A 24,808-nucleotide genomic window follows, 5' to 3' on the forward strand; every position below is an offset into this window, starting at 1 on the left:
CTGCAAAGAAGTATCCTTTGAAGATGGAATGTGCCTCTGTTGTGCGTCCTCGTCAACACTGTAAGGTGAGAAAACAGGTCAACAATAACCAATCGAAGACAAAATGAATTGATTTTCATAAAAAAATTAGAGCTTTTGAACATCTGCAAGGCAAACCGTGAAGAGAAAGACGAGGAACAGCTAAACAAGTGTTTCATACATTGTGGTTGGAGGATATTTTGGTAAAGTGAAAGCTGAGTTTACATTCCCTTGCTGGCATCAACTTTTTTTACCATACCTTGGATGGAAAAATTTCGTGGAGCTATCATGTACGAAACATCCTGCTCGGTAAAAAAATGTTGCTATCCATTTTTTTATTTTTTATTTTTTTTTGAAATAGAAGGAAATAAAAAACAATTACATAGTGACAAATCTCATTGAATCGTTCAGCACTAACAGAGCGCATTCCTGAGGAGGAGTTTCGAAAATCATAGTGTCCCAGCCTTGGGACAAGGAACTGTTGGCCATCCAATCTGCAACCTCAATACTTTCTCTCATAGAATGGGAAATGATCACATTCTAGGATCTGTTAATAAGATTCCGAATTCTTGAAACCAGATTGTAACACGGCTTGTAGGGCTCGCAGCCTTTAGTCAGGAGATGAATCATGGTAGAAGAGTCCCCCTCTAAAATCACAAATTTAAGACCCTTCCTCCAAGCTAAATCAAGCCCCGTAAGAGCTCCCCAAAGCTCAGCAGTGAGGGAGTTTCCTTTCCCCAGATTCCTCGAGAAGCCAGCAATCCAAGTACCCGTCCCATCTCTAATGACACCTCCACAGCCCATGTTTCTCGTGTCCCATTTGCAGGCACCATCACTGTTCAACTTAGTCTACCCCTCGGGTGGGAAATCCATTTTTTTATTTTAGTTCTACCAACATGGCTAACTTATTTTCCTCATTCCACTCTCCTAGACAAATTTTTTTTTCCATCCTACCAAACTCCCCCTAAGACAATAAAGTTTCTTCCTTTATATGGTCTAATTTTTTTTTCTTCATTTGTTAACATGAGACATAATCTTTCCACTCACACTTATTCTTAAGAAAAATAAAAACTTTTTTCCAAATCACCAAACCTCATACGTTACTTTTAGTTTTTTTGAAATAAATCAGAGAGCAGAATAATCAACTCACACGAACGAATTCAGAATGTGAAAATCAAACTTATTATTAGTACGGCCAGTGAATACGCAATTATTTAGTTATTCCTAGGATGCTTATAAATTATATCTAGGTTATTTTCGGTAGAGAATCTGGAGAGACAAATGAAGACGCGAGATGTATCTACACTTCTATATGTCCGAATACTTGGTAAATTTTACCTTTCTAATACCATACTCAAGTGTGTTAGGTAAGACTGAAAATGAAAGGAAAAAATAAAATAAAATGTAACATATAGCTGGTGCAAATACATTGTTTTGCTATATTTTATCATATCAACGCCCAAGCAGAAGTTTAATACGTTAATGGGCCTAAGTATCAACAAATTTAGTTGCACTGAGCTTATTTATATCACAAGTTACACGATTGCCTCATTTTCTGTTGTTTAAATTCACGGCTAAGCACATTGAATTAGGCTCGTTCGAATGACTTTTTTTTCTCTCCAAAAATTACTTTTTTTTTAAGAAAAAAATACTTTTCACTTTAAATTTGTTTGGATATCTGCTTTTAAAAAAGCACAAGTCTCAAAAAAAATCAAAAATTTACTATTTTTTATGAGTTAAAAATTTTAACTTCTAAAGAAGCAGAAGTCAAAAGTCAAATATTTTTATAAAAATATAAATAACTTTCACTTTTGTGAAAAACACTTTTAATTTAAAATAAAGAAGACATAAAAAGTTACTTTTTTCTAAAAGTCGGCCTCTTGGTAAACCAAAGCTCAGTGAGGGCAGAATAGGAAATGTAAAGCTTCAATTAAATTAAATTTTTCATTTTCATGTTTGGCGTATTGGTTATAATTCAGAATAGAAAATAAAAGAAAATGCCAAGAATTTCGGTTTTCTAACTATACAATTACTTTGTGTACTTTGAGAAATCGATTTAAACAAACATTTATCAATTCTCTTCTAATTTATCTCGTATTCACTAAGGGATATATTTTTCTTATGTTATAGGAAAAGAATTATCTTATGTTATAGAAACAAAAGTATAAGTGGGACTCACATGTAAGAGGAGAGAGAAAAAAAAAGTGGTGGGACCCAACCTCTTTTTGTGTGTGTAGGAGAGATGTTTATCTCATGTAAAATGAGATAAACATAACCCATTCACTGATAGCTAAATAAAAACTGCCAAACAAGCTGGGGTCATGTACAAACTACAAACGTGGGCGACATGAGAATCAATTAGAAATGTCGTTGTTTATATAAAACTGGGCCAGGTGAACAAATTCGTGCTCCAAAAAAGCAAGAAAATACAGAATTGGGCCAGATTCTAAACAAAGCCCAATGAGCGTGGTTCCCACCACCTAATGTGACGTTAGTGACGTTTGGTACAGGAGAAACTTTTATTTGTCCGAAAATCTCAATTTTTAAAAATATAATTTTTGCATTCAGTCTACGATAATATGCAAAATTTTAAAATTTAAAAAAATTCAGTTTCCCAAAAATTCTTCAAAATTCGGCGTAGCAAACACCTTTGGGAGCAATTATTATGCAAAACAGAATTGATCATTGGGAGCAAATTTGGCATCACCTGTTCCTTGCTCATGGAACCTCCCACAAATATCGTAGGAGTAGTGTGGCGTAAGTATATGGCTTGCTTCATGTGAATCACTAATGTTGAAGAGCCATGATAACAAATCAAAGCTGGCTCCTAATATCATATTATTATATATAATAATATGCATATACAAACTAGAAGATTCTCCAGACCAGACTATATAACATATTAAACTTATTTTATTTATCAACAAAAATGATTAATGTATCCCTTATTCTTTTTTCCTTGTTCGCTGAGTGGTTTGTGAGCTGTAACTAACTGAGAGAGTAACTATCTGGTGTGACGCGGGACCACAAAGAAACATGCAGGGCATCTGATCAAGCCGTTGGAGTTGCAAGAGGAACAGCTCCTGAACCCGCTCTTCTCCGTGAACACCTTATGACTTCCATTACACTCGTCACACACCACGAATCTAAACCCTCCACAGTATTCGCAACCGTTCTGATTCGACTTCGGCAACCGCTCAATCAGCTGCTGCAGTTCGCCGCTCTCGTGGAGCTGCCTAACATCGTCGGCACCGCCGACGTAAGTGCCGCCGACGAACACCCTTGGCAGCGTCACGTTCCGGCGACCGAGGATCCCTTGCAGCTCGTCGCGGAACCGGTCGTCCATGGACACATCTCGCTCGTCGACGGCGACACGGAACCCTCGGAGGATCGATCGGACGGTTCTGCAGTCGTCGAAGGTCCGGCGAACCACGCGGAGGCTGGTGTAGTAGACGACGACGCCCTGGTCGAGGCCCGGCGGCAATGCGGCGGCGTGAGGCGGTTGTACGGAGACGCGGGAGCCACCCAAGGCGCGGAGGACGGCGGTGGAGATCCGAACGCGACGGAAGAGGGAAGGAGATTTGAGGGAGGCGGGTTCGGGTTCGGGTTTGTCCTGAAGGAGGCTCTGAATGTCTTTGAAAGAAGAGCAGGAGAAGCTTAAGGAGCGGGCTCGAGAATGCGACGGCGATGGTGACGGTGGTGGCGTGTTGCGGAACCGGCTAGGTGAACTCAGCCACGGTGGCCACATGAGCTATTAGGGAAAAAGAAAAGGAGGCTTTGGTAAAGGCTAGTAGTGTTAGAGGAAAGAGGAAAGAGTATAGTAAGAAAATAAATAGAGAGAAAGGGGTTTGAGGTTATAAATGGAAAAAAGGGGTTATTAAGGTCAAGTGTCATTCATTATCCCTCTTTCTCTTTTATAATTGGAAAAACGCACATGCACTTTCTCTTTTATAAATGGAAAAACTCATAACCCTACCTATTGGAGGCATGTGCGTTTTTAAAATGCATGATTTTTTAATATTGGTTTCACATCATGAAGTGAAGGCTAATAATAAGTCGCTAAATCTCGATTATAATGGCGGACATAAGGGGGAACAGAACTCAAGGGGAGACTAGGGTTGACAGTTGCCCTTACTTAGACTTTTTAGTCATAACATTCATAACATACCCTCTCTTTGCTATAAGAAAATATTTTCTTTTCGTATTTCACTAATTTTTTGTTATATATTTATCTATTTAATAAATTGGAGTTTTATGTATGTGAAAACAAAATAATGTTTAAGATGAGTAAAAAAATTAAAGATAAATATCTTATATTTAATTTATAATAATGAATTTTTAATATTGATAACTTCTTTAGTGGCTTAACAAATCTGAAATGGAGGAATGAGATTACAAAAAAAAAAAATTGCAGTGATGGATTATTATTAGAATTGTCCTTTCAGATGTAGAAATGTTAGTTGCAGTATATCTTCAGAACTTGAATGGGTCAAAAAATTATTAAATTTTTAAAATATTGTTAAATGACTTGCAGAATATATGAATAAATACATACAATTATTATAATAACTATATATTTTCAAAGTGCAAATGTAAATAGCGCAGCCACACAGGTTTTGTTTGGTATTGTGGTTTACAGGAGTCTCTGGCGAGACATCATTATTAATGGACTAAGTGGATTAAATACATCAATTGAGTCTGGTATCATATCTCAATCCAAAACTTAAGTCATTGGATTCTTCTTCCACTTAATTTAACTCGTTATCAACTAATATGAGACTCATCGTACTTAAATATCTCAACAGATATTTTGAGACGTTAAACACTTGTGCCTTTAGTTTAAAACCAATATATTTTAAAGCATAGAGTGTAATTTAAATAATAATTTTTAGAATTATTAATAAATGTTAACGTATATTTATTACCTATACATTATTCTTTAAAAATTACAGTAATGAAATCCTTTAATTAATACTCGTGCATGCAACTAGACAGATATTATTGATGTATAATAATAGGAAATGAATTTTTGCTATCATATAAACAGATCAATAGATACTCGTGCATGCAACTAGACAGATATTATTGATGTATAATAATAGGAAATGAATTTTCGCTATCATATAAACAGATCAACAGAGATATAGTGACGAGAGATGGAAATTTAGAATTACAAATAAAGTTGATAATTATTTCAAATCATTTCTCATAATTTAATTATGGGAAAAAAGTATCTAATGTTATTTTAGATAATTTTGTCTAATGTTCATTGAAACGACGTCGTTTTGGGGTTAAAAAATAAAAAAATTAAAATTATAAAGACTATTATTAACCTGAAATAAATTAAAATTATAAAAACACCATAATTTCCGTCCATGTCGTTTCAGTGAGATAAGGTTATCTAAAGTAATTTTAGAAAAAACAAATCATTTAATTATATCAAATAAGATGTAAAATCAATGTTATAAAAATTGGGCTCGAACCAGCTGGTTCAACCCGTAAATCGATGAACTATTTAGGCAATTAGTTTGAATTGCTCAATGGATCGGACATGATCTGAAATGGGTGTAAATTGGTATGAACCCGTATGACTAAGTCGATTTTCATGAAATCCGATGACTTACCGGTTTGAAAAAAAATTGAATGCATTATACAATTTTGAAAATTTTTTTTATAGATCTGGGTCCATCTTTCTTATGCAACTTCAGCCTTATGATAAACTACACTGGATTTCATGGCAGATAGCACCAATGGCTTGCGAGTGGCGGATCTAGGTAGTGGATGGTGGATCTAGGCACTGGGGTGTAGATCTAGAAGTTTGTTGATCGATTTGGTGCGAACACGGATAAAGGTTGCTTAAGAAGTAGTGGGTAAACTCAAACCCCATAATGACAGCAAATCGAGCTAGATTGTAGACAAGTTGGTTCTCTTCTTTGCATGACCAATTTGTGGAGGTTGGGTTTGATTGGTTGATTTTCTCCTTTGTGTGAGGAGGAGGTTGCGGTCAACGAAAAATTTTAGGGTTAGGAAAGAGGATATGAAAAATAAAGAGGCATTTGGCCTTCTTTTTTTTCTTTTGGTTGTGACCAGTTTAATGATTTATAAGCTGTGTGCTTTATGTTTGAAGCCCATAAATCATTAAAGACTTATTTGTTTGCATGATTTATTATAAAAGTCTAGTAATGATTTGGGTATTACGTTTTAAGCCCATAGATTACAACGTTGTAGATTTGTAATAAATCATGGCTCAAATTTGAAATTGGCATATATTCGTGTTGAACTGGTGACCTAGTGATTTAGTGTCCTAATCGAGTCGATAATCAGGTCGAGTTTTATAAGGATCCTCTAATAACAATATATATAGGGCAATGTTTTGATCCATTTAAAGCAAATTTCAAAAAAAAAATTACTGGATTAATGCTTTTGTGAAATAATTTACTAGAATAGTGCAGTGTGGGTCGTTCAAGTTAAAATGTCGCTTGACACGCTCAGCACATGATGTAAGTAGTACAAGTCACACATGGGGAGGAGCATACTGTCAGGCGGGTCCAGGGAAAGCCCGTGGCGAAAAACCACCACCAATGAACCAAGTTACTCTAAGTACACCAAGTAGATCCTACACCACATCTCAACCAAAACCTTAAGGCATTGGGTTTATGGGTCTTTTCACTTATATACTCTTCATTTAGCTCATTACCAACGAATGTGGGACTCATCACACTTGTATATCTCAACAATCTCTCCCTCAAGTGTGAAACCCTATCCTAGCCAATCAACAGGCTAGCTTGTGCCCAACTCGGCTCTGATATCACTAACAGGCGAGTTCATGGAAAGCCCGTGGCGAGGGACCACCCCCAATGAGCCAAGTTACTCCAAGTACATTAAGTGAATTCGACACCACATCTCAACTCAAAACCTTAAGGCATTGAATTTATGGATCATTTCACTTATATACTCTTTGTTTAACCCGTTACCAACTAATGAGAGAGACTCATCATACTTAAATATCCCCACACATATATTACTTGCACTATTCTATCTTCCATTTGCGTCTTGATCCACAAACTACGTCACCGACGTTGAATCTCTCCTTGTGCCACTCGAACACAATATTATTTTAATAATCCTCCTATACGTCTCATTATATTATTTCAGTAATTTGCATTCATCGATAAAAAGTTTAAAAAGCTACATTAAATTAGTCAACTCAATAGGCTCAATTTGTCCACTTTCTCATTAATAAAATAATAACAGTAGGTTATATCATAGCGTTTGACTTATCATACTTTCTTGACTTCGTTGATTTTGATGCTCATACGTTCTTGAATTCCAATCCCAGTAGAATATCTCTATCTCGTGGCGGAGAAAAGTACTATTGATTCTCGTCATTGTGATCTAGGACCTATATATACTGCGAGGTGCAGAAATACTAAAATTACACAAAATATTCCCTCCATTTTCCCACAGGAAAAGTAACGTGTGGATAAACCGATGCCACCCAATCTTGTTTGCATCATCAGTGACAATCGCACACGAACCTTAGACAGTCAAAGCATAGACATATACCAAGGGTTTATTTAGACAATACAGACAAAATTGTTGTTTTGTTGAATCAGCCTTGATCTTTCCTTTGCGGCTAATTTACTTTCTCTTGCCCTTTCATAATAATGTATGGATATGTTGTAAGTTTAATAATGTGGAAATTTGGAAAAAGGTAGGGACAGCGACGGAGGAACTTAATAATCTCATCAAATTTCATTACATATAACAATATTCCAAATTGTCTGGGAAGGGAAAAAAAAACTACTAATATCTTTAATCATAGCAATAGCTATTTGGATAATCCAGACAAAAAGTTACGAATATTTTGAAAGGATAGGTGGTAACTAATGATTGCATATGGAGGAATGCTCTCGTTGCCTAAATTAAACATCAATACCACTTGCTGTTAAACAAAACAAGCTACATTAGTAATGTTCCTTAAGTTTAAGACTTCAAAGGAGAAGAAGAAAGTTAGAAGAAACAAGCATAATCGAGGAACAAACCAAACCTTCATCACATTTTTGATCCTCTAGAGATGAGAATCTCCCCATAGGACACCTTCTGCTCAACTCTCAGGGCATCGCGGGAAGCGAGAACTACGCACGATAGAGTTACGATGTTGTAACTTGGGATGTGCTGATCTGTTTATTAATAATTAAAATATTAATGTAAAAGGTGAATTGGAGGAGTATGAATAAATACCACAAGTTTGATAGAAAAGCAGCGCTGCTGATTTCCGGGTCATTCCAGCAGCTAGGATATCGAGAGATTCAACTTGAGGAACTCCAGGCGTGTTGAAATGTGCTTTCATCTGCCTGCTCACATTCAAATCCAAGAAATATGCGCTATTATAACTGAAAATTGCCATTATAATGGAGATTAATATATTTCTCAAAAGAGATTCATACGCTTGGATAGAATCAGTGATCTTGTCATCAGGATGATTGATGTTCACTTGTGTTTGCGTGGGTCCTGTTTCCACAAGTAGTTCTGAAAAGAAACATACGAGGCTGACATATGTGCTAAGTGGATAAAGATTATACCACTACAGCTAGGTTTTTTCCAATATTAGAGAAGCTTTAACAAGTAATATACCTTGATCAGGTGTGGGACCAATTTCAGACAGCCTAGCTAACTTGAAATTTGCATTCTCAGCTACTGGCTCAAGGCCTCCACTGCTGTTTCCAGATGAGGAATGCCTTTTCTTTGTGAATCTGTTAATAGATCTGAAGTATCAGTCAACCCCAAATCTTTTCGACAAGACCAAAACTCTTATCTCTATTCCTTGAAATTTGAAATTACAATGAGCAGTTTACACAGTTTATGTTTGTCATTTAACTGAATCATACTACCTTCCTGTATCAAATTCCGAATGCGAGGCAGGTCCATCTTCAGATACTGATCTGGGAAAGGAAAGTATGCTGTCTCCTAGAATTTCATGTGAATGAACAATTATCTCGCATTTTCTTTCAATCATAGGCATACACTTCAATCATTAATTTAGAGAAATGGAAGATCCAATAATGAAATATACCAGATTTCCCTGATGAGATCTGCGGAGTACCATCTGGCGCTCTCAAACCGTAGTCAAGGTTAGCCCTCAGCTCATCCATGAAAATTTCATTATGTTGATTATTATTACGCCGCTTCTCTATTGAAGCTGCCAATAACTGGTTGTCTAGCCCAACGTCAAAATCTTCAAAAGGCTTCGCATTTGGACATTTTATCAGAAATAAGTTACATTATCCTCCAAAAATATGGAAAAACAAACCAAAAGATTGATGTATGAAACTTAACAAATCCCGTGAAATCCTCATTGCGTACTCCCGGAGGTGATGAAAATGATGGTTCCGGAGGATGGTGTGTTGAAGCCCTTTCTGCATAAAAAAGTGTTTTGTTTTTTACCTTCAGCTTAACCTTTTTCATATAAAGTGGAGTAGTTTCTCAATAACAACTTACGCCATTTTGAAGTCCCCCCTTTTCCCAAAAAGAGAGAAACTTTACACTGACCTGAGGGGGAATCATGGGGTGGTTGAGTGCTCTTAATCCATAATTCAAGAATGGGTGCCGGATAATATATATCTTTATTTTCACTTGTAAATAAATCACCAATTAGCACGACGGGTGGCAGTTTCATGAGGGTAGCTATCTTTGTTGAAGACATGATATCAGTTCGCTGCAACAGAGAGAAGCAGTATTATATTGTGCAGGTATATAACTGGAAACTTAATTCGATTAGCTTCCCCTTCTTCTTCTAATCTTTATGATATTAAACTCTCCACTCACCTTTCCTTTAAAAATATCTGGTTCAAAAAAAATCTTTTAGATGCTTTAACTGAAAAACAACTAAAGATGCACTATGCATTCCTTGATCTGTCTCTTCAGTGTCTGGTTGATACCATGTATATGCATATACATCTCATTCAAAATACATGGAATTCTAGATGCATAGTGGATATCAATTGAAAACCTTTCTCTTTCTTCCTCTTCGTGAGACAATATCAGAAGCATTTTGAAGCCACTGTTGGTATATATGAACAGGAATTATGGTTTGCTCATAATCCATTGCAGTTGCCACTGGTTGTCCTTTTTTCCTTTTAGTTGGGCCTCGCCTTCTGTGTTCCTGTTGCATTGCACTTCTAAGGTTGGTCCTTTTCTTATCTCAGCATCATGATGGTCATTGAAATGCTAAAAATTATGGTACCTGTCTAGCTTTCATGCCTTCATCAGATTGACTAATGACGGGGTGTCCTGGATGTTGGTCTATAGTTATATCAGCTGCAGAATAGTTATATGTCAGCAAGCAGTTCTCTTTCTTTTCTTTACTTTTTTCTTTTTTGTGTTGATATTGTTTAGTTATTATAAGTAATAAATGTGAGAAATTTAATGATCAACAATGCAAGGAAAGAATCTAATTCAGAATATTAGTGACAGAAAATAACTGTATGCATGGCTAGAAAACAAAGTGCACTCGCTATGTTCCATGGGCATGCATCTTAAAATTAGAGTGTCTTAGTTCATCTAGAAAGGGCATCCTCTGACAAAAAGAACAGGGAAAGAAACCTGGTCTATAAGTCCCTGTTGGGGTGCTGAACAGGATCAGTAGTTCAGTACGTTTAGTAAAAAAAATTAATCACCTTCAATAGCAGCAAGTAATATGTGAAATCTTGATTTCTACAGTACTTTTATTCGCTTGATCTAGGGGGGAAATTTATACATGAAATTATTTTCACAGTAAAAGACAACATAGCTGAAATGCAGTCTCATAATCACTGTATACTAATAATAATAATTTAGGTCTTAAGCAACGATGGCATTTTAAGAGCCACAACGCAAGATACCAAACTAAACTTTTACTGACACACCACCAGCTAAAAAATAGTTAGATTGGTTAACCTTCCAGTGTCATTTCAAGAAAAAATCCTCCCCTCTGCCATGAAAGGTAGAGCGAAACGTGGGGATGCACAAGTAGTATATGCTATGCATATAACTTAAGTATACTCTCCTATTACAATCCTTATGCTATAAAGACCCGCTGTATTTACTTTAAAATTGCATAACATCTTAGGCTTAAAAAATGTTTTACAATCTCACAAACAAAACTTGTAAGTAACATTCAATAAATATCAAATCTTTGGATAGGGTTGTTAAGATGGCGAACCTTATTCAATCCGCGGCTTGAATGGGTTGAGACAAAAAGAAGGTTTAAACGGGTTGGTATTCTATCAATTTGATTCATTTAAGGCAATGCATGAGTTTAAACATATAAAAGATCAAAGCAAACTAATCTTTTAATTGCCAAGCATATCACTTAACCATTTCATAGAGTCAGACAGAACAAATGGAAGGAAGAGACAGCATAACAAAATCAGCAATGTGGATAAAAATTCTTGGTGATGGATGGCAAAGAATTTATACTTGCTGATATTGAAGGAAGTTTCATTATATAGTACACCCTTTCACCAAAATCCCAGTATTGGCATAAGCACACCGACATGGGTAGGATACACAATATGGAAAATGTGGGGGAAAGAAAAATAAATGAAATTAAGGTGGAAGGAAACACGTGTTCCATATTTTCCAATCTACCAATAATTTAAATGACAAAATGGTAAAAAAAAAAAAAAATTGCATTATTTAAAATCTGTATTTACAAGCAGTTAAGTGATTGTTATACTACTCACCTCTTGCCGGGTCGTCTTGATGAGGTGGGGAGGGTATGAGCGTGGTTGGAATTTGAGCGTAATCTCCTGAAGTTACGTTTACCTGTGTTTCCTCATCTCCTTCGATATCAAACCTGCCACAGCATTCACAAAGAGAAACGCATAAATAAGGTGATCATAATAAATCACATACTCAAGATTCAAGAATGAACTACCAGGATTCATAGTTGATCTATGAGAAAACGGAAATATTTATAAGTGCATCTCAATTCTGACATACATAGTACAAAAGTTTCAAATTAAAATGACTAAATGAAATGCTCCGAGAAAGAAGAACACACGTTTACAAAATAAGGATGATTGAAGTAAAAAACCTCTCAAAGCGATTGTACGGATCCGCAGTAGCCTGGAATGATTCAAAACGTTCAAACAAGGTAATATTCTCCGCGTCAGCTGAGAATGATAAAAGTCAGCAAAGGGACACTTGCACAGACTTCACATATGTAATATTTTTAGCAGATTCAAGGATGAAAACCTTGATGGAGAAATTCGGATGGATCTTCCCCCCCTCTTGCTCCATTACTAATGTAGGGTTCATCCACATTATCAAGTCGCTGCAACAAATAGAAAAGCTTAGATAAGCTCAACATTGTCCGCAAGGTTTTTCACAATTTTCGGTTTGGGAGAAACTTCTTTACCTAATTGGGATTAGACCCAAAATACTCTAACCCCCTCCCTTGCAAGACAGGGTAATTAATATGAGCCATGGTTAGGTAACTAGTAAATGATGAAACACCGTAGTTTCTGTGCAAGATCAATGCAATTAACCGTTTTGATCATGAACAAAAGTTGTTTCTAGATTAATTTATTGATTCATTTTTCCCCCCTTCCGTTTCTATATAGAACAAGCTTCTATAAATATTCTCAACATGACATAATTTGCTTGATAACACTGGTTCAACATGATTTAAATGCTATATCCATTTTGGGTACAATGCAGTGAGACCTGTTACAGACCATAGTAAAATAGGCGGTATGTTGGAACCCCATACTGGTGGCTGTGTTGGAAAACTGAAGGGACTTTTCAATACCTCCCACATTTATCTCTTCGTTCACTGCCAGAGTAACAGCCTCTTTCCTGTCAAAAAAAAAAAAAAAAAAATGTTAATACACAGCAGAGTGAAATTAAATAAATAAATAAATAATTGCATGAGGAACTTCCTATTCTGCCGTTACTTAATTTGTGCCATGTAGTTAAAAGCAACATATATTATCCATAACTGATAACAAGTTAAAATGGAGAATGATGATGATTTAGAGCAAATGTGACTAACTTGGCTTGAGATTTTCCTTTGGGGAGCACGGTAGGATCTGGAGCAGTCTTTACCTTCCAGGCTTCATTTATCTCAACCTTACGCAATCGAGATGAAAGCAATGTAGAGAACAAAGGAGACGAATGGTAAACATATACCAGAGGAAATATAGAGAAGTTGAACTTTATACCAGGAAACGGGTAACGTCGTCTGCGAAATAAAAGGTAGAATTAAAAAATTTAAAAATAAAACAGGAGAATTCAGAAATGCTCTTCCAAAATGTTGTGCGCAGAAAGGGAGCTTTTATCGTTTTAATGTTTTATTAATCATGAAAACAAGGATTCAAAAAATTACCATAAAGGAGCTTCACTTTTCTCTCATAAACAATCACCACTCCTCCTGATAAAAGCGCAACAACCATTAAACAGAGGCACAGAGATATCATACCTATTAATTGAAATGGAAAGAGAAATTGCAGATTACGGGGAATCAAAGAGAGAGAGTGTACCCATGAGAATTCCAGAAAGTCTAAGAGCCATAGGAATCGATGGGTTCAAAATCTCTTCGCTGTAAACAAGCAAAAGAGACAGTAGCATATAACGAGTTCGGTTTGATATGATATGATATAACTCTCCACTACAAAAAGAAGAAGAATATGCATATAAGGAAGCAATCGTTACCAGATCTTAATTATATTAAGCTTGTCTAGCTTTCTTCGGTTTAATTTCGCGTGCATAGTCGCGGCCATCCTTCATCAAGTACCGAGAGAGAAAGCAATCACGATTCTTATTTCTCATTTTAGAAAAAACGTCGTAGTTGAAAGAAATTGAAATCCAGAATCACCGATAAGGTTCGGTGGAGAAAGAAAATGAAATTAAAAGAGCGTTCGTAAATTAAACAACGATTTATTTTCTTCAGAATCATTAGTTCATCACATTCACAGTTGAAATTCCACATTCCACGGAAAACAGAGTGTCATTACGATCAGAGTTAAATGAGCTGCAAAACAAAAACAAGAACCGGATGGGAATCTGAGTACCATATTTGGCCGAGTGGAGCCTTTCGAGCAAGAAGCTGGTGAGAGTAAAACATCTTCCGGTCACGGAGAGATACAACTATGTATATATAACTAGCAATCAGCAAACACTCAGTTAATGATAAATTCAAAAAGGCAAAGAGAAAAGCGTGTGAGAGCCTTGCAAAACTCACCACTTTCTAATCTATTTCTATTCTATTATACCGGCCAAATGCAACATGCAATGCAGCAAGCAACAAAAGCGCGCGGTGAGAGGGAAGAATCTTATTGTTATGTAGTAAACAGAGAGCTACCCGAGAGTGCATAGCATAGCATGGGAATGAAGCATAGCATGCCTAATCCACGTGTACTCTTAAACGGTTAAAGTTGAACCTCACTGGGGTGGGGTGGGGTGGAATTTTGGTGGTTTTAATGGGGCCCACATATTGAACGACTTGGGTCGTCACGTGGTTCAGCGTTAGGAAATTCCAGTCCAGTCTGACTTGACTCCCATTTTTTTTTTTTTCTCATCTATACCAAATAACTACCTAACCAATCCTGAAAGCACAGAGAAGATTTAGAGGTGAGAGAGGGTTGGTAGATGGAGAGGCTAGTGGAAGTGTGCGAACCTGCAGAGGTTCGGATAGAGTTCGCATTGAACTGCAAATGCCGAGCCACGGTGGGGCTCAGGTCACTGAGCCCAACCACACCAGTGGCCTTCAAGATCCAAACCTCCTCACCCAACAAGTTCCTGGTTAAACCGCCGAGCGGACTCATTCCCCCACTGTCCTTAGCCACTTTCCAAGTCATCCTCAAACCACAGACCCATCTCCCACGCTCTTATCCTCGCTCCCCCTCCGACCGTTTTCTCATCAAAACCGCCGAGTTCGTCACCAACTCCTCCGCTTCCACCAACTCCGATTCCCTCAATTCATGGTTCGCCTCTCGCCCTTACGGCTTCTCCACTCAAGACCTCAAACTCAAGGTCGCCTTTGTGGGTCCTCTCCTTCTGCGCGACGCCGTCACTCGTGGAGATTTAGATGCTGTCAGGAACTTGATTAAACGACAGCGTTCGGTCCTCACTGATTTGTCCCACACAGAAGCTAACTCGCTCCTCCGAGTCGCGACCGAGTTGGTCAACCCAGACGACATGGTTCACCTGCTGCTTGAAGCCGGGTTGAGAATTCAGGAGTCCGTCGGATCCGATAATTTGAAGGGCTCTGATGAGGTACACGTGGCAGATGGAAACATTGCTACTGACGACGTAGCCCACGTGAGTGCTTCCCTTGCTACCATCAATTCTTGTCGTATTCAGGGACCGTTATATGCGAGTAGCCTCAAGTTTTCTGCACTTTATAACCAAATATTTTTCTTTCAATTGAATACAGCGAACCCTATAATTCTGGTAGTGTCATTTTATTTTAATTTTTTGCTTGGCTAAAGTCTCATAGAATTTTCATTAAAAAAAAAAAAATTCAATACAACATGACCACTAATAGTGCCTTTCTTTAAAGAAAAAAATAAAATTATCAATGTATTCCAATTGGAAACTAGTTACCAATCTATTTTTTTTTTGGGTACATGTTATCAATGTATTTCATTTTAATTAAAGTTGAACGCATTGCTCCGTTAGAAACTAGTGTATTTTTTTATTTTTTATTTTTTTGTGATGTTTAATGAGATTTCTTATGTTCAGAAAGAGGCTGTAGGGGTTGTGGAGCAAGGAGAAGCAGTACTAGAGGCTGCGAGGCATGGAGACGTGAGGCAACTCGAGTCACTGTTGCAGGGAGGTGCGAGTGTTAACTATCGTGATCAATATGGTTTGACAGCACTTCATGCTGCAGCTGTTAAAGGGCACAAGGATGTGGTGTTAATGCTTAGTGAAGCAGGGTTGGACTTGGAATGTCAGGACGAGGAAGGTCATGTGCCCTTGCATATGGCGGTGGAGGGTGGCCATTTAGAGACCGCTCGAGTTTTAATCGACAAGGGTGTGAACCTTAATGCTATGAACAAGAGGGGTGCCACCCCTTTGTACATGGCTCGAGTTTGGGGATATGATGATATTTGTCAGTTGCTTATTAGCAAGGGAGCGTTGTCCTCTTTTCCTGTGATTTTAGCTTAAAAAGGTATTGTTATCAACCATGGAAATCAAATTTAGAATGAGATATAAATGATGACGATGATGCAGTGGTTAATGCTATTTATGGTGTATGTATAATTCATATAAATAATTTTCTTATTATTTTTTCGATTCTTTTGAATAAAATTTTTAGGCTATTATCCAGTAATAAACCAAAATATTGTGTGAATTATTATTTGGTAGAGGAAAAAAAAACACATGTATAGGGCCCCTTTTAAATATTGCCGTACTAACTATGTAATTTTAAAACATTTTATCCCTTGAGGATCGTGTACTACATTTTAAAACATTTTATTCTTGGATGAACATCCAGCATGCTAGTCGTTAGGATGCTGATATATTTATTTATTTTTTTCTTAAAAAAAAAGTTCATCCAATATAGTCACATAAAGGAGTACAACAAAATTAATATAGTCCCTCTGAATTAAGAGACATGTAATGAGAAAAAAATAATTTAATTTACCTCCTTTCCAATCATCTTTCTTCCTAATCTTCTTTGTCTCAAGAGTAGGTCTTCCTTTAAAAAAAAACAAAGCAAAAATCAACAGGGCAAAGAGTAACGTCTCTATTAAACAAAGAAATTTCCTTCCTTAGCTGTACTAAAGTGAATTATATATACGAAGCCATTTAATGACCTGTAAATGAAGCTACCCAAAATTATCATAAAGTACTGCAGAGTTTAACCAAAATCATTCGATGGATGATTCCAAACTTTCCCATAGATCCCTATGAATTATAAGAACAAGAATAGAATACAAGATGGACACCTTCCACTACCAACCAAGTGTAGATACAAGATGGACACCTTCCAGTGTTTACTATTCCTTCTCCTCGTTCCCTCTGTTTGCTTGTCACAGTCCCACCCAGACCGTTTCATCCGATCCCGATCCCGATCCCACCGTAAAGAATACTTCGAGGTGAGCTACCCTCCGCCGTCGCACGAAGCCACACCCTCATGTTCCCACCAAATCATACACCACTCCTTCGCTAACACCATAGACTCACCTCCTTACTCTACTCCCTACTCTCCTCCCTCCCACTGCCCCGCACCCTGGTCTCGCGTCGTCCTTCGCTTCCACGCCAAGTGCAAAGGCGAACAGTACGACCGCATCGCCGCCATCTGGCTCGGCGGCGTCGAGCTCTTCCGCACCAGCACTGCCGAGCCCACCAACTCCGGAATCTTCTGGAACGTCCGCAAGGACGTCACCAGGTACTCCTCTCTCCTTGCAAGGTCTGACCTCGAACTCACAATGATGCTCGAAAACATCGTTAACCATGAATACACCGGCGTTTACCACGTCACCGTCACTCTCTTGTACTACAACGAGTACGCCGTTAGGTTTCCGTTTAGCCCTTGCCCTCAGGTTTCGGAACTGAATCGAAGATCAAGGTCTCTTATGCGTGAAGAATCAGAGGTAAAAGGTTTCTGGGATTCGAATGAATCCGAATCCCCAGCTGATTTGATTATTCCGATATCTGATGACGGAAAACGAGGGTTTTGGTTCAAGGTGGAGGATGAAAAGGATTTGAAATCACGAAGAATTCAAATACCGCAGAATACTCACCGAGCGGTTCTGGAACTGTACGTGTCTTTCCATGGAAACGATGAGTTTTGGTACTCGAATCCGCCCAGTTCGTACATCACGGCGAACGGTTTAACCACGGGGCGGGGCAACGGAGCTTACAGGGAAGTGTATGTGACGATTGACGGCGAGGTTGTCGGGTGGGAGGTTCCGTTTCCGGTTATTTTCACGGGCGGAATCAACCCCTTGTTCTGGGAACCCATGGTGGCAATTGGGGCTTTCAACCTTCCTTCTTACGACATGGATTTGACGCCGTTTTTGGGAAAGCTTCTGGATGGGCAAGAGCATGCTTTTGGAATAGGAGTGGCTCGGGGCATCTCGTACTGGCTCGTCAATGCAAATTTGCACCTTTGGTTGGATCATGAATCCTCGGAGGTTCATGCGAACCGAGTCGTTCACATGAGTCCTGAAACCTCAATAGAACACCAAGAGGAGTTTAAAGGACTTGATGGAGTGTTTGAAGTGGAAGCGGGTAAGGAAACGCAGATAGCAGGGTGGGTTTTATCTAGTGCGGGCAACATAACCACCTCCATATCGCAGGGATTCACGTTAAAGAACTTTATAAAGTTCCAACATAATGGTACTTACAAGATGGTTAAGCAGAAATTCAAGGCGAAGAAGAAGGTGAAGGTAATCAATGGCAGAGGTGAATTGATTTCAAAGTTGAAGGTTAAGCGCAAGTATCCCCTGCGAGTTATTACTTCGACTGAACCATGTTGTCAGAACGGCAATGGCAATGGCAATGATAGATACCGGCTTGTCACCAATGTTTCTCATGCTTTCAAGGAGAAGTATGTAGGTGGGTGCTTCATAAACTCGATTAGTAACGTCCAAGATTCGAAGGGATGGATGGAGGTCAAGGGTCACTCTGTTCTATCAGGTCAAGCAACCACCAAACAAAATTATAGTTACACTGATAGGTTCAATTGCTACTCCAGGAATGTTGCATCAGCTAATGGCAGGATTATTGCAGACAATTCAACTTTCAACTGTGAAAATTCTTTGTAATTTCTTTTGCGGGTACCTATTTGTGCGGTTCCTGCATAGGTGATTTTTTTTAATATAAAGTTTGGGGATAATGTGTGGTTCCTTCTGAGTCAGTCTGCTTGTGTAAATCATTGTCATACGTGCCACTGTGCCTGGAATTAGACATAGACGAAAACACAAGCTCTGCGTCTATAAACTGAAGTTACTGAACCTAAAAGATCTGTCTGGTTATACAGGTCTACATCTGAATTTCTGCTAATAAGCAGGGATACTCTCCTTGTTATTAAAACAAATATCATAATTTGATAAGCAGAGGAAAGCTTGCAGACGAGCAAATTCAGCTTCAAGAATTATGCTGTTCAAGGCCCTGAGACTTCTCAAAAAAAAAACAAAAAGCCTAGTATGTTTGGCTTGCAAAATTGGTTTTTGTCCTGCCCAAGAAGTGCATTGGAGAAATCACTTTAGTGCATGGAGAAGTTAGAATCACCAGAGGGACACAAGTTTACGTCAGAGCATATCATACCGAGCATAAGTTCCTGGCAAAACTATAATAGAAAGAGCAAAATCCTCTATATTTTTTTTTTTTTTTTTTTGATAACACAAATCCTCTATATTTACTATAAATAAATGTGTCTCATCAACAGACTTAACACTCAGACAAGATTACCTGTCAAATAAATATTCCTTTCTTAAAATGCAATCTTTTGCTCTTGATTTTTAACCAGAACATACTGAAACGGGGGCGATTGAAGATTATGTCATGTTCATCAACCCTATACCTTAGGACGCCAGAAACTCTTCCTACCAACAAGAATATGATTTTGATGCATCGTTACAGACCAGTGAAGTGAACGCAAGATTGGACTGAGCTTGCTAAGTATTTCCGTAGAATCGTGAACCAGGAGATATCCACCAGGTCTCAATATGCGGTCTATCTCGGCAACCACATCAACAATGTCACATCTGACAAAGATCGCTAATTGTCAGAATCATATCTTAACACATAGCTATGCTACATATAGAAGTAAACTGACTGGAGTTCTAGAATAATAATAATAATAATAATAATAGAACAAGAAGAACATGATCTTATAGGCATTAGTTTCTTCAATAAGCATACCTTTGCTCCAGATATTTGAAAAGAAAGCTAGAATGAAGGAGATCATATGTGCGAGGATAGGTATTAAAGGACTCGCACCAATCATGATACATTCCTATTAACCCTCTGTCCAATATAATAGAAAGAGTATCTGGCACATCAATCGGTACTACATTCATCACCCAGATTGGTAGATCAATGAGAGCTGTGGCAAATCTGAAAATAACACACTTAGTATCAGTTTGAAAGAAACTTGGAGGAAACTCGCCAATTTGTGTTGATAAAGTAACAGACAATGTAAATGTTAATGTCAGAGAAGATTGACATTAATATGGGTATATGGATGTATCAAGGCCCTCAAAATGACCCATACTCTACTGAAGAATGTAAAGGTAAAAAGAGCAAGAAAAAAAGCACTAGTCTTATAACTAAATATACTTTACCCTGCATAACCAGCATTCATATCCATTACATTTCGAACACTTGACCAAGTTATAGAAAGACCATCCGCATAAACTTCTGAAAATAATTCAGACCAGCGTTTGTTGTCCTTGTAGAACTGATCACTGGCATCTGAATCTGCAGATAAGCTAGGGGGCTTACTGGTAAGCCTCTGGGGCCAAGGCATGGGCCAGCTCTGCAGGTTACCCATACCATCAACTGGAAGAGGAGTAAGGCAACTACTGAGTCTGGCATACCTAAATATAATCATGGAGAGAAATTCAGCAAACATAGAAACTAAATTAAACATAGTAATATGCCTAGCATTGCTTCCTATGGTACACGTGTATTTTATTTGGATTTTTTTTTAAAACTATTTCTCAGTTCCTTTCTTTTCATGTTGGCATTGCAGAGAAAGTATACATTAATGGAAATATAAATTTCATAGAAATATGACCCCAAAAAAAATATATATATATACCATGAGCTATTTTTCCCATCCTTATTTTCACATAAAGGTGGATTGTTCTCTTTACGTTTCTCATAGCAAGAAGATGTGGTAGGCTTCTGGTATATAACAAGCCCAATTCCAGATGAATCACGAGCCTTAGCCACAACCTTCCAGCACATAGCTTTTGTTATAGCCACCATGGCTGCAGTTTAAAAGAAATGAAATTTTATTTTTCTTAAACACAAGGGCTAAGAAGACAGAACCATTGATCTCCCAAGTAATAATAATTTGTTTGCCTATTGCGGCGTCATGATTGGGTCATACAAAAATTCAACATCTCTATGTATTAAATAAGAGAGGAGAGACAATGACACATAAAGACAGACACACAGAGTAGGGTGATAGAGAAAAAGAAAGACAAACCATTCCATACTTTCTGATCTCTGTCATCATCACGATAAACTGGGGTGGCAGACCATGCAAAGAAACCGCCAGGTCTAAGAATCCTATTGAGCTCGTATAGCGGTTTCCCACCTAAAGTTATGAACCAGATTTGTAAATACACATTTCTCTCAGAGATGGGAATAAATGAAACATGGAAGGCAGTTATAGAAGGCTGTCCCAATATGGAAATAAGAAAAGAAGAAAAGTACCATCTGCATCCCAATGAACTCTGCATCGTGCACAATGGATCAAATCAAACCCATTGTCTGGAAAAGTCAACTTCTGTGTTCCAATGACAGAAAGAGTTGCAGGAATTCCTCGCTCCAAAGCAAACTGTATCTGAGCTTCATGTTCATCCTTCGGGGCGAAGGACATAGTAATAACATTTTTGTCCAGCAGATAGCCACCAAAGCTAGCAACACCACAGCCAACATCAAGAACAACCCTGATATGCTTTCCCCATTGAATTGCTGGTAATGCCTAGTGTGAAACAAAAAAATTCAGCAAACCACAAAACGTAGTATGCATTCAAGAACAAGTCATATAAAAAATGTAAGGCACTGGTTTAAGTCATGCATAAATCAAAATGAAACATTTCCTGGCACTCATGATAACAAATGTAACAAAATCTCATCAAATTTAATAAGAAAATAAAACAATAAATGGATGCCAATAACTGGAAGTTAAATGATGTCAAATCTTAATGCAAGATCTTAGACAAGTTCTGTCAATCAAAGAGAGAACCAACAAAGCACTATATCTAACTGGACTAAAAAGATATTACAAAATTTTCAGCCTGTCTACTTTCTCATAGTATACACCTATAGCTCCTGCCTAATATAACCAATACTCAGCTCTGAGATTTATGCTATGTTCACATAATATCAATAAGGAACATATCATAATTACAATAAATTATGTGAAGCCACATGACAGTATACCTTCTCTATGAATTCAATGTAATGATCAACTCCATCTTTGAATTGAGTACCACCTCCTGGAAAGACAAGATATTCACCAGACTTCACAACCCAGTGTTGGTCCTTCTTGTACTCAACTAGCTTTGGATGAGGGACATTATCATACCAAACCTGAGAAAAGGGAAATATAAAACTCCATTGCCATTGCTATCATGACTAGGTAAAAGTAAAAATCAGATATTCAACTAATAATAATCACCAATACTTTCATGAGTAAATAAGAGGAAATCAAATGTGTGACTAATCACCAAGCAAAACCTCTTTCAGAATACCGGTACATTTGTTAAGAGTACAACATTTTAACCAATGAGCTGCAGAATATGTACTGATTACCAAGTTAAAGGATAAAATATGTCCCAAATATTAGCACTTTATTAAGAAGATTATAAAATTTAACTCAATTAACTTCAAAACTTAAAATTAACATGGAAAATTACTGAAAGTCAGATATCGGAGAAAGATGAAATTTTTTTTTTTTGGAAATATTCCAATCGGTTTATTGCTTCGCAACTAATCCGATTCGGGGCGGCTCCAGGATTAAGGCTTTAAACCCCTCCCAAAGGTGGTACTGGGGAGATTCGAACATATGCTCTCACCCTCGTCTGCTTAGCTCCTATGCACCAACTGAGCTACCACCATTTGGTAGAAAGATGAAATTTTAAAGATAAGTTCTGATACACTAGATTATGTATCACACGGCCCAAAGCTCTAATCCAAGCAAAAGGTACAATATATATATATATATATATATATATATATATATATATATCTATATATACTCACAAAGGTTTCATTATATAATATTATATATTTTATATGCTGAAATGCAGACAGAGATTCATTCTATTCATTAGACAATAAAAATAAGCCGTGAATCGAATGCTGTATGCATACCAGTTGCATTTACCACATCTTAACATATTTAGGAGGCAAGTAGAGGAATCTTAATTAAAGTGCATTTGATCATAAAATGCAGCCGTGATAGTGAGACCATAATTGATAGATATTTGCAAAGGCACAAAGCAAACGCCTAGCATTGTTGATCAAAATGAGACTGAAATAACCTTAACACAATCATATGCTCCCATCACAAACCATAATATTTCTTACCAAACTATCAATCTCACCATGTCCCTGCTCTTAGGCCACGGAACCGGGACTTTATACCCTTTGGGAAGGGGCAGCAAACAGTGCAGACTAGTATCAGGACAATGCCTTTCCCTGTGCTCCATGTGCCTCCTTGATTTCAGAGCCTTAATCGCTTTAAAATTATCTAAACAGGGTATATAATCAATCGTTACCGGGTCCTTACATAGCTTCCAATCGATATTAACATTACCGAGAGCCTCTTCTTTTTGGGGCAATCCTTGGTCCTTCGGGACTGTGATATTGGTCACTTTTTGGGGTAGCTTTTCCTCTTTTGGATTGGTAGTAGAATCTGGGGTTACAGGGGAAGGGTTGAGGGGTGGTTGCTCTTTGACATCAGAATAGAAAAAAACAGATTTGGAGGTGGTGGTTGTGGTGAAGAGGAAGACTGTGACGCAAATGAGCAAGACCAAGAGAGTAAGAATGAATGGGTATTTCCTCTCCTTGAAAAAGTCAACATTTAGAATTGCCATTTTTTTTTCACTCTGCTTAAGGAAAACACAGAGAGAGGGAGAGAGAGAGAGAGAGAGAGACACGGGTTTACGAGGAAGAATGGTATATGTTGTGTTGGAAGTAGAAAAGATCAAAGGATTGCGATCTATGAGTATTGGGGTAAAAAGGTTGTGAACAGTGGCAGGGTTTTTGTTTTGCAGGATCCTAAGTAGGTACCTCGTAACTTGTAAGTTGTGCTGAATCTGAACATGGGGATAAAAGAAATATCAAAGATCAGTGTCAACGCTAGAACAATGTCGAGTCTCTCAGTTAGATAGATGGACACCCTGATTGGGACCTTAGTGAGAAGAAACCTTACTCAAATGGACAGAGAAAAGGGAACTAAGCACTGGCCGACACACAGATTTGTACTGACTGTCGTACTCTAATCTACTTCTTAATAATTAAAGCTTTAGATCTCGAACTTTATAATCTTTAATTAATAATTAATTATTAATTTGACTTTTATTTGAAACTAATTTAAAAATTTAACTCTCTCAATAAACATAACATCAACTTGTACCTGTTTGACCGTTTACCATCAAGCTACCCGGATACACCCCTTCCTATTTGGGTATTTTTTGAAATATCTTTCCTACCCGGGTAGGGAGGGGTATACTCGGGTAGAGTTCTTGAATCTGAAAAAATGGTTGAATTAGTTACCCGGATAAGAAGGGGTGTACCCGGGTAAATATAGACCAGAAACCCCAATATCAATGGGTTTCGGCCATTGTTGCTAGGTTTAGGTTTTGTTCCCCCAAATCTCTCTTCCTTGACCTCTATATTCAGAAACATCACACATATTTCATCTCATCATTTTAGAAAGCTTAATCTTGGTAAGACATTGGGATTACACTTCCACACTCTCATTTTGTGCTAAAAAATCCGAACCAACCTCCAAACCCAAAACCTAGATCTAATTTGCGTGTGAAAAATGAGTTCAAGTTCAAACATGGTTCCTATAGTTATTTACTACAATGGAAGGCATTTTGAA

General features: G+C 37.6%; 5 protein-coding genes across 5 annotated transcripts; 2 read left to right on the top strand and 3 right to left on the bottom strand.

Moving 5' to 3' along the window:
• Positions 1 to 2,908: 2,908 nt before the first annotated feature.
• On the bottom strand, positions 2,909 to 3,804 carry LOC133296734 (uncharacterized protein At3g28850-like). Its single transcript, XM_061495786.1, has one exon. The coding sequence runs from the start codon at positions 3,764 to 3,766 to the stop codon at positions 3,023 to 3,025; it is 744 nt and encodes a 247-aa protein (XP_061351770.1). The 5' UTR covers positions 3,767 to 3,804; the 3' UTR covers positions 2,909 to 3,022.
• Positions 3,805 to 7,855: 4,051 nt separating this feature from the next.
• On the bottom strand, positions 7,856 to 14,128 carry LOC133296671 (sister chromatid cohesion 1 protein 1). The gene is made up of 21 exons (XM_061495712.1): positions 14,076 to 14,128; positions 13,717 to 13,785; positions 13,545 to 13,603; positions 13,391 to 13,435; positions 13,227 to 13,246; positions 13,058 to 13,134; positions 12,741 to 12,861; positions 12,259 to 12,337; positions 12,098 to 12,176; positions 11,745 to 11,857; positions 10,265 to 10,338; positions 10,031 to 10,183; positions 9,571 to 9,736; positions 9,358 to 9,437; positions 9,095 to 9,266; positions 8,913 to 8,988; positions 8,656 to 8,774; positions 8,469 to 8,550; positions 8,263 to 8,375; positions 8,069 to 8,156; positions 7,856 to 7,963 (listed from the first exon to the last, which is right to left on the bottom strand). Exons 1-20 carry the CDS (start codon positions 14,126 to 14,128, stop codon positions 8,074 to 8,076), a joined length of 1,833 nt encoding a protein of 610 aa, XP_061351696.1. The 3' UTR covers positions 7,856 to 7,963; positions 8,069 to 8,073.
• Positions 14,129 to 14,481: 353 nt separating this feature from the next.
• On the top strand, positions 14,482 to 16,251 carry LOC133296672 (protein VAPYRIN-like). The gene is made up of 2 exons (XM_061495713.1): positions 14,482 to 15,324; positions 15,748 to 16,251. Exons 1-2 carry the CDS (start codon positions 14,653 to 14,655, stop codon positions 16,171 to 16,173), a joined length of 1,098 nt encoding a protein of 365 aa, XP_061351697.1. The 5' UTR covers positions 14,482 to 14,652; the 3' UTR covers positions 16,174 to 16,251.
• Positions 16,252 to 16,850: 599 nt separating this feature from the next.
• LOC133296670 (peptide-N4-(N-acetyl-beta-glucosaminyl)asparagine amidase A) lies at positions 16,851 to 18,935 on the top strand. Its single transcript, XM_061495710.1, has one exon. It carries the CDS (start codon positions 16,920 to 16,922, stop codon positions 18,780 to 18,782), a length of 1,863 nt encoding a protein of 620 aa, XP_061351694.1. The 5' UTR covers positions 16,851 to 16,919; the 3' UTR covers positions 18,783 to 18,935.
• A 444-nt stretch (positions 18,936 to 19,379) lies between these two features.
• LOC133296683 (probable methyltransferase PMT23) lies at positions 19,380 to 23,795 on the bottom strand. The gene is made up of 8 exons (XM_061495729.1): positions 23,304 to 23,795; positions 22,138 to 22,287; positions 21,406 to 21,676; positions 21,176 to 21,286; positions 20,783 to 20,954; positions 20,304 to 20,558; positions 19,882 to 20,076; positions 19,380 to 19,724 (listed from the first exon to the last, which is right to left on the bottom strand). Exons 1-8 carry the CDS (start codon positions 23,793 to 23,795, stop codon positions 19,535 to 19,537), a joined length of 1,836 nt encoding a protein of 611 aa, XP_061351713.1. The 3' UTR covers positions 19,380 to 19,534.
• Between the last annotated feature and the right edge of the window lie 1,013 nt (positions 23,796 to 24,808).

Source organism: Gastrolobium bilobum, unplaced genomic scaffold (genome assembly GCF_033153095.1).
Source record: "Gastrolobium bilobum isolate Gb01-03AN ecotype WA unplaced genomic scaffold, APGP_CSIRO_Gbil_v1 utg6129, whole genome shotgun sequence".
In the NCBI taxonomy this organism is placed as follows: domain Eukaryota; kingdom Viridiplantae; phylum Streptophyta; class Magnoliopsida; order Fabales; family Fabaceae; genus Gastrolobium; species Gastrolobium bilobum.